This window comes from Rutidosis leptorrhynchoides, chromosome 3 (assembly GCF_046630445.1).
Source record: "Rutidosis leptorrhynchoides isolate AG116_Rl617_1_P2 chromosome 3, CSIRO_AGI_Rlap_v1, whole genome shotgun sequence".
Classification (NCBI taxonomy): domain Eukaryota; kingdom Viridiplantae; phylum Streptophyta; class Magnoliopsida; order Asterales; family Asteraceae; genus Rutidosis; species Rutidosis leptorrhynchoides.
This window is the reverse complement of record NC_092335.1, coordinates 384219603-384229749: the sequence shown is the minus strand read 5'-3', so window position 1 is coordinate 384229749 and position 10147 is coordinate 384219603. Positions and strand designations below refer to the sequence as shown.

At 33.3% G+C, this 10147-nt stretch overlaps 1 protein-coding gene across 1 annotated transcript; it reads left to right on the top strand.

Moving 5' to 3' along the window:
• Positions 1–3909: 3909 nt before the first annotated feature.
• On the top strand, positions 3910–7728 carry LOC139897672 ((E)-beta-farnesene synthase-like). The gene is made up of 7 exons (XM_071880367.1): positions 3910–4035; positions 4253–4544; positions 4764–5142; positions 5605–5823; positions 6702–6852; positions 6934–7182; positions 7435–7728. The coding sequence occupies exons 1-7, from the start codon at positions 3931–3933 to the stop codon at positions 7726–7728; spliced, it is 1689 nt and encodes a 562-aa protein (XP_071736468.1). The 5' UTR covers positions 3910–3930.
• The last annotated feature ends 2419 nt before the right edge of the window (positions 7729–10147 follow it).

Below are 10147 nucleotides of genomic sequence, written 5' to 3'. Positions count from 1 at the left end.
ACCATTTTCGTTAAGTATGAATGTTTTGATATATGTCTTGAAGTCTTCCAAAAGTATATTAATACATCTAAATACACTACATGTATATACATTTTAACTGAGTCGTTAAGTCATCGTTAGTCGTTACATGTAAGTGTTGTTTTGAAACCTTTAAGTTAACGATCTCATTTAATGTTGTTAACCCATTGTTTATTATATCTAATGAGATGTTAAATTATTACATTATCATGATATTATGATGTATGAATATATATTAATATGATATATATACATTAAAATGTCGTTACAACGATGATCGTTACATATATGTCTCGTTTCGAATTCCTTAAGTTAGTAGTCTTGTTTTTACATATGTAGTTCATTGTTAATACACTTAATGATATGTTTAATTATCATTTTATCATGTTAAACATAGTGTATCAATATCTTAATATGATTCATATGTATTTAGTAAGATGTTGTTAAAACGATAATCGTTATATATTTCGTTTCGGGTTTCTTAACATAGAAATCTCATTTTTATGTACATAACTCATTGTTAATACACCTAGTGAGATACTTACTTATCATAATATCATGTTAACTATATATATATATATATATATATATATATCCAAATATATCATCATATAGTTTTTACAAGTTTTAACGTTCGTGAATCGCCGGTCAACTTGGGTGGTCAATTGTTTACATGAAACACATTTCAATTAATCAAGTCTTAACAAATTTGATTGCTTAACATGTTGGAAACATTTAATCATGCAAATATAGTTTTCAATTAATATATAATCATGGAAAAGTTCGGGTCACTACATATTAATGATCCGTTAAGCACACAAAACCATTTGATTATGAACCTTCAATTATTATCAACTTAGTTACACTAATGCATTGGAGTAGGCTAAACACATATTGATAGATTTCCAACTTATAGCATGTAGCAAAGCAATGATAATATTATCATTCATATGTATTTAAATAAGTATAAGCAAGTAGGCAATTATCACATAGTTAAGTAGTACTCATGTAATGATAGCAAGAAATCACTAGTGATCAATTTAAGATCAAACACATAGTGATGACATCCTTTCATAGCAATATACTAAGGATATGTAAGTTCATTTGAAATATAGAACTTTGCAAAATTAATGCATAAGTATACATTAATGTCCAACACATGTAAAAGGGAAGAGAAACTCTTGGTTGGGACTTGATGACCATCCTAAGTATATCTAGATACATTTTAGGAACACAAGATATTTTGTAACCCTTATGTGTTATTCTTAATCAATGCTAAAATGTCATTAAGACGTCATTAGGTGTGATTAATTAAGATTAGTTTTCTGGTGATCAAAACTCTTTTGGATATGAAGAGAGCAACTATTTAAGCATGTTGAAAAAGGTTTCGTGATTTATAAATACCCCAAGGTGGCCAAACTTTATTTGGTCAAAGCTTTTTGATCAGAAGTTATGCGGAAGAACCAAGGTCTGCCGTGGTGTCGACCGTGTACCAGGTTTCTCAGAAATCGTGGTACAGGACACCCATGATCAGACCAGCGTTCGACCGTGGACCGAAACTGTGCACTACCTGAGTTTTGTATTCTTTTTGTTCACCTAATGTTTTCTCTCTAAGCTTTGTTTGGTTTGGTCATTTGCTAGAGTAAGTATGGATTAGTGAAGTTGCATATTTATGTCAAGGTGTTTATCATCACTTTTGGTTATGTGTGTGTCAACATAAAACACATATTACTGTTGGTTAAGATTAATATTACCGTTAAGCATAAACCAACAAAAGTAGAACCATCTGGCCAGAGAGATTTCTCGTTCCCGCAATCCCACACTCCTCCGTTACTCTACGTTGTTGAATCAAGTTATCTGTATATAATAGTATAGCCTGAAGAATAAATGTCGCATTGTGACTGCAATTCCTATACCTGGAGAATTTCAAACTATAAAAATTATTTAAAAGCATTCTTGACAACTGCCAGATCCGTAAACCTCACTTCATTTAGCGAGTGACCTTGAATTATTAGTTTACTCCTTCTATGTTTCAACAAGCCGTGAAAGTTTCGTATTTTCATCCCCCTCTACATTTCATTTAACCTTGGACTTTTAAGCTGAATCTTTATCCTCAAGCTCGTGAAGATCATGCAGTTTATTTAGCAATTCCGAACGTTTTAATTCATGTTTGGTGTTTAATTTGATAAAAACAGTAAATGTGTTGACGATGATCTACGATGATGATGATTAAGATGATGATGATGAATAACAATGCATATAGATGATCTTAAACACATAGATGATAATCAGAGGTTCAACAACTTCATTGTCATTCAAAGTTACAATATGAAAGGGAAATGAGAGAAGATTCTAGAAGGTGTGTGTTTTATAAGTTGTTCGAAATTAGAGAATCATGAAGGAGGGAGAAATTAACCTTGAAATGTAGGGGGTGGGGGGTAGAGGGTGTTGGTGATTTTAGTGTTATCAACAAGCATTTTAGTTAATTGGAATTTACTTGAAAGCAAGGGTCATCAAGATATACTTATAACGGGTTAGGAGAGTGTGGAATACACGCCTGTAAGAGTTAACTTGATACCGTTATGGAAATTGTAAGGGTTAAAAACCCTACCATTTTCCAATAGGTGTGAGTAAATGGTTGCACCTTTTCGTTGAAAGGTTGCGTCTATTCATTGAAAGGTCGTATACTTTCATGGCACCTATTCACTTCTTATATATATATATATATATATATATATATATATATATATATATATATATATATATATATATATATATATATATATATATATATATATATATATATAAGATTTGCTTTCATAAGAACATATAGAAAAACACAGATTCTCTCTAGTACTTGATTTTGATTTCTTCTTGCTCGAAAATAAAATCGTTCTTGTCTTATCCCAATTAGGATTTCGTGTAAACCCGAGGCTTATGAGGGGCGAAATACTTAATTAGAAAAGTGTTTTACGATTCAAGAACCAATCCATAATTATCAAACCAAATTGTGTTTGTTAGTTAGTGTTTTTTTGGCCAAAAGACACAACTATTATGAATTGATGTCACTCTTCATGAAAATGTGTAACCTTTTCATGAAATAGTGTAACCATTCATGGTTACCTTTTAGTCTAAAGGTGTGACCATTCATGGGCACCTTTTCATTAAAAGGTGTTACCTTTCAATCTTTGTAAATATAGAGTGTTTGCCTCAAATTTCAAGATGATGAAAACATGAAATCTCACAACATACAAATTATCTATGTTCTTGACTCTAATTTTTAATTGTCTATATTGGGGTTGTGTCTTTGTCTTATCTCAACAATGATTTCGTGTAACCCTAAGCAATATATTTATATAAGGTCGAAATACTTTATTGGAAAAGTGTTTACACGATTCAAGAACCAATCCATAATTATCAAACCAAACCCCTTTTTCTTACAGAGGGATCCTATTTTTAGTCCATAGAATTCTAGTACATGTTTAGGGAATTCCAAGGGGTAAAAAGTAAATTCACTTTTAGGAGAATGTTGGACATTTTATAAATCATATCAATTTCTTGACCTAACACTTTTAAACAATATCTTCTCTATAAACATAGTCCGCTTAAAAATATCTTAAAAACAAACATCACCTAATTTCGCATTCTTCAAAATATCAACCTTTTAATATACAGAATGTCAACATCTAACATATCTATTGCTTCTCATCTCATCTATCTAATTCTTCATTATATCAACTGATTATCCCGATTAATTAATTCTATACGTTTATATTATTATTTTTCTTTTTGTCACGTAAGTAATTTAACAAAATGACGTCTCCATGTGCCTTCTTAATTGGCTATAAATTTAGATCTCTAAATTTCAAATTCTTCAGTATACCAACCTATTAAGGATAAGGATATTGAGATATGTCAACATTTAAACTTTCTAGTGCTAGTAAGATCGATGTTACTCGCAATACTGTGAATTCTTATCCTAGCATTTGGGGCGATCAGTTTCTTACATACGATGAGGTTTATAACTTTCATTTATATATACATTATTATTATTATATTATTATTATTAGTATTTGGCCTAGTATAATTGTTAGTATCCATTCTTTTCTTAGAAAAGTACGTAATAACTCACACACTACCACAAATATGAACGAAGTTAATAACCCTAGCTTCGATGATTATATGTTTTTAAAGATAATGAAATCTTATAAATTGTTAATGTATGTAATTTCAGAAAAAAGATATAGTAATGGGGAACCAACTTGTTGAAGATCTCAAAAGAGAAGTGAGTGAAGAACTACTAGTGATCCGAGCTACTGATGAATCAATCCAACATATGAAGTTGATAGAACTTATCGATGTAGTTCAACGCCTTGGCATAGCCTATCACTTTGAAAATAAGATTGAGGAGGCCTTGCAATATATTTATGTTACGTACCGCGATCATGGAGTTGGTATTAACCACCTACAAAGCATTTCACTTTGGTTTCGGATCCTACGACAACAAGGGTTCAATGTTTCATCAGGTATGTATTTGGAGTTTATAACCTGATTAAATTCCTCAATTAGTTATTCAATCAACGCACGCACTCCACTTCGAATTGATACTTTTTTTCATGAATATATACATATGTCCAATTGAGCCCACAACATCATGCTTGAAATGTCAACTTGGTATTGCTAAGTCAATGGTCGTTTGGTCATTATATCTACTAATAAGAGGTATTTGATTGATCTTGTTACAGAAATATTCAAGAGCTATCTAAATGAAGATGGACATTCTAAGGAATCCTTATGTAGTGATATTCAAGGAATGCTTGCTTTGTATGAAGCGGCATACATGAGGGTAGAAGGTGAAGTCGTACTAAATAGCGCCCTTGAGTTCACTAAGATTCACCTTGGCATCATATCCAACGACCCGCATTGTGACTCTTCTATAAGAACTCAAATAAAACAAGTGTTAAATCAGCCACTCCGAAAAAGGTTGCCAAGGCTAGAGGCAGTACATTTTATACCATTCTATGAACAACAAGCTTCCCACAATGAGGTTTTGCTAACGCTTGCGAAGCTAGATTTTAACATGCTTCAATCAATGCACAGAAATGAACTTAGCAAAGTTTGCAAGTATGTAGTATGTATATTATACAAGAGTAATGTTTTATCATCCTACCATTTTATTCTAACAATAATCCTACTTAGTTACATATTGCAACATGGAAAATTAAGAATTAAAATGAGGAGAGAATATAAGTGGATGACACATGTTACTATCTTAAACTATTAAAAGAAACTGAAAGGCAAACTCATACAAACATTATTACATGAATATTTATAATAATCCATGAACTATGTTCACAACAGGACTTGAACCCAAAACCTCTTAGTTGAAAAGGCTACTATGATACCGCTAGACGAATGGCCCTTCGATTCTTAAACTATTATAATGATTGTTAGGATGTAAAAACATTTTCTATTATATAAGATTGTTATTAATTTGTTGCTCAGTTTTTTTTTTTAACTTATTATGAACTTAGAAAATTAAGGTTTGATAATATTTCATGATGGTTTCTATCTCTGCCTATGTAGATGGTGGAAGGATTTGGACTTTCAGAAAAAGCTCCCTTATGTTAGAGACAGATTGATAGAAGGCTATTTTTGGATATTGGGTATCTATTTTGAACCTCAATACTCTTCTTTAAGAATATTCCTGATAAAATCATGCATGTGGTTGGTCGTTATCGATGACACGTATGATAATTATGGTACTTATGAAGAACTCGAGATCTTTACACAAGCAGTTGAAAGGTACACGATATACGATTTCCTAACTAGCTAGTAATGCAACAATAGGGGCAGTGGCGGAAACATAATTTTTTTTTTTACACTGGGCGAAATTTTTTAAAAGCGCAGCAAATTTTTTTGGCATATTATGTAGGTTTCTGCGCAAAAAAATAGAGGTTTTTAGATAAAAAATGAAGGTTTTGAGCAAAATATGGAGGCATTTGAGAAAAATATAAAGACTTTGGGCGCAAAACATGAAGACTTTTGTGCACAAAAAAAAATCACTGGGGGCAAATTAAAAAATTCAAAAATTTTACATTAAAATTTTCAAAACCACTAGGGGCACCTGCCCCCTTTATCCCTTACTACTTAAGCCACCGAATAGGATGGTGCACGAGCCGAGTTGAGCTCAACTTGGCTCGAGTTTGGCTCGATTAAAGTTTAAAGAGCTCGAGCTCGGCTCACTTCAAACTTATATATCAAGCTCGAGCTCGGGTCATTTACTATTACTAGCTTAATATTATACAAGCCCAAACTCAACTCAGTTTGTTCATATATATAATTATATAATAGGTATTATTATACAAATGTTTTACACTATATTATTGAATAATTTATTATTGATTAATGAATATTTAGAATAATTAATTATTAGTGAATGAATATAAACTAAAGGCTCTGGGTCGCGAGCTTATTCATCGTGATATAAGAAGCTCGAACTCAAACTCATTACTAAACGATAAATTCAAGCTCAAGCTCGAGCACATTTCAACACATCTTGAATCTAGTTTTAACAAGTCGATCTTAAGTAGCTCACGAGTAGCTTGGTTCATTTACACATATGTGTAACAATCCCATTATCTATTTATATAATTAATTTATGCTAACTATATGTAATCTAGATGGTCCATATGCTACTCGGATACTCTTCCGGATACTCTTCCGGAATACATGAAAATAATATTTCAAGAACTTGTGAATATATATCAAGAGATGGATGATAGACTTGCAAAGGAAGGAAAATCATATCATATTCAACATATTAAGGAGATGGTATTAGCATATATATGATATATGATTCTATAATTTAAATGATTCAAATACTACGCCGACAATCTCTCATTTTCGATGCAGTTTAAAGAGTATACTCGTTGCCTATTAGTCGAAGCGAAATGGTTAAAAGTTGGGTACACTCCGTCATTAAAAGAGTACATGACTAATTCGTTGGTAACTGTTGGGTATGCCATAATGATAGCAAAATCTTATGTCGGTCGAGATACTATGGTGACTAATGATACCTTTAAATGGGTAGCCAGTTATCCTCCTCTGGTTAAAGCTACATGTTTAATTTTGAGGCTTATGGATGATATTAGCACCCACAAGGTACTACCATATATGTTCATGTATTTGTTATTGCATGACTGTTTTTGACCGTTTTTTCTAATATGAAATGACACGTGATAAATGTGAATCAGTTTACTATATGTGCCATTATATTTTGACGCACAAATCGGTGTGTGTCACTTTCATATGTTATGTTATTTGTCTTACTTTATGGTTTATATAACTTCTACCCGACACGTGTATATTTAGTTGCCTATAATGAGATAATCGGTATATATGTATGTATTTCAGGAAGAACAAGAAAGACCACACATTCCTTCAAGTATAGAATGCTATCAAAAGGAAACGGGAGCATCAGAGCATGAAGCATGTGAATATTTCTTAAATCAAGTTGAAGATGCATGGAAAATTATAAACCAAGAGTCTCTTAGACCTACATCCATCCCATTTCATCTAATTATGCCTGCAATTAACTTGGCGCGTGTGTGTGATGTTCTTTATAAGGGCAATGATGGGTACAAACATGCTGGAGAAGAAGTAATAAGTTACATCAAAACTCTCCTAGTTCACCCACTAGCTCTTTAATTTTCCGAATCTTGATGGTTTCTATTAAAGTTCTATGATCACCTTTGTTATAAACTTAAAATTAATAATTAATATCGTTTTGAAGCTGATGATGTTTAAATATAAGACTTCTTATATTGTGTAAGTTTTGTGACGTTTACCAACTAGTACGTTATCTTGTGACAGTTATAACCAACGACTAAGAAAGATGATGGTTGTATTTACAATTATGTGAGTTCAATATATTTTTCAGTTTACACGTATGTAGTATCAATAACTTTTGGATGGTATAGTTTATGTTTGAATGAATGATTTATCTTGTTCTAGAACCCAAAGTTTTGTATTTAACTTATTAACAAAATTAAAACATAAGTTATAACTTAACTAGATATTGTTAATAACTCATTAGAACGAACAGTTAAGAAGGGGGAGTTAGCAAAGTTAGACATGATTGAAATGGGCATAGGAACATGTATTGATGTACCATATCGGCTAATGCTCCCAGGTTGATGCGATGTATTCCATCAGAAGACTTGATTATTGGTATATCGGTCGGTCCAGCACGACGTGCAGCTAAGGCGAGATAATCTCTATCTGTCCGGATCGAAGCAAGGGAGTGCTTTCCAAGCATGACCGATAAAGCATGTGTGTAGCTAAGCGATATATAAAACATGTCCGGAACCAAGAAGGGAAACCCCTCGCAATACTAGAGTATAATCTACTCATATCAATATGGTGAGAACTTTAAAAATATTTATTTTCATATAAATTGTATCTTATTGAAAAGATTGTTGGAGTGGTGAAAGAGATTAAAACAAATCAAGATGATGCTTCTTGCTCTAACTTCGCGACAGGGAGAGATATCTCGCGACCATGATATGATCTTACAACCGGGAAAATGTGTGTGGTGCTCGTAAAATTTGATCAGTAGATGAGCTCGTTTGGAAGACCAATCTCACAACCGGGGATGTTGTATGTTGCGACCGTGAGGAGCCCATGCGCGGGCAGAGTTCGAACATGATTTAGACTCCTAATTATGTTGTGATTTTTCTTTGTTTATGCTCTATAAATAGACTCTATATAACCTATACATATATGCACGAATTTTATCAACAAAATACTCTCTAGTTGGTCCGTGGATTGAAGTAATCACATTGATTACATATAACCATGTTATATCCTGTGTTCGATTTTATTTTCGCGTTTGTTGTTGTGGGTGGGTGATTGTGCTTAATCACCTACGCTGTTTGGGTCCTAAATTAATCCTTACAACTGGCATCAGAGCTTAGGCTTAAAGTTTGAGAATAATGCGAAAGATAGAAAATTTAAAATCGATCGGTTTGATGGAAAAGACTTTGCTTTTTGGAAGATGCAAATTTAAGACTGCATGTATCAGAAAAAGCTTCACCAACCCTTGTCGGAAGCTAAACCCGAAGGCATGAGTGATGCCGATTCGGCATTATTGGATCGCCAAGCTTTGGGTGCAGTTCGTCTGACTTGCCAAGAATGTTGTTAGCAACGTTATGAATGAGACAACGACGTTTAATTGTTTGAAGGCTCTCTCAAACATGTATCAAAAACCTAACGCCGCTAATAAAGTTTTTCTTATACGTCAATTTTTCAATACGAAGATGAAGGAAAGTATGAGCGGAACTGATATCAACGAGTTCAACAATATTATCTCAAGGCTAGCACCAGTTGAAATTGTGTTTGATGATGAACTAAAGGCTTTCATCTTTAGCGAAAAGTTGGTCGGGTACGGTTACTGCAGTTAGTAGCTCGTGGGAACTACTAAGCTCATGTTTGAAGGAATATGAGATTTTATTCTTAGTGAAGACACTCGTAAGAGAAACTCGGGAGAATTGTCATTTAGATCTTTGTTGAGTACCGACCCTCGTGGTAGGAAAATTGATCGTGGGGAAAAGAAGGGTAGGGGAAAGTCTAACAAGAGGTATCCATCTAAGGACTGAAGTGAAGCTATTGTTGGGGTTGCAATCATAAGGGGTGCTATCAACTTAATTACAAGGATGCTCATATTAAAGGTGTGAACTTAACCACGATAGATACGGATGATGCACTTTGTGTAGGGTGGGAAATTCTGTGGAGTCTTGGATTTTAGATTTGGGAGCTTCTTTTCACGCTTCTCACACCATGAGCGTGATGAAGAATTTTCGATCGTATCGAGGTAAGGTGAGATTGGCAAACCAGAAAAGGCTTAAGATTGAGGGCATTGGAGATATTATATTGAGTACTGCTCTTGGATCTAGTCGTACTTTGAAAGATGTGAGGTTCACTCCTAAGTTAAAGAGGAAGCTTATCTCGGCCGGTCAATTGGATTAGGAAGGTAATGCGATTACTTTTGAAAACCACCAATGAAAGGTGGTTAAGGGTAGTTGTGTCGTGGCTCATGGACATAAAAGGGGAACGCTTTACATGGTTG

Excerpts from the sequence above, each read along its gene's own strand:
- LOC139897672 (XM_071880367.1), top strand. The coding sequence starts at position 3,931 with ATGTCAACATTTAAACTTTCTAGTGCTAGTAAGATCGATGTTACTCGC. Across the intron at positions 4,545-4,763 it reads AGGGTTCAATGTTTCATCAG|AAATATTCAAGAGCTATCTA; the intron begins GTATGTATTTGG and ends ATCTTGTTACAG. Across the intron at positions 6,853-6,933 it reads TTCAACATATTAAGGAGATG|TTTAAAGAGTATACTCGTTG; the intron begins GTATTAGCATAT and ends TTTTCGATGCAG.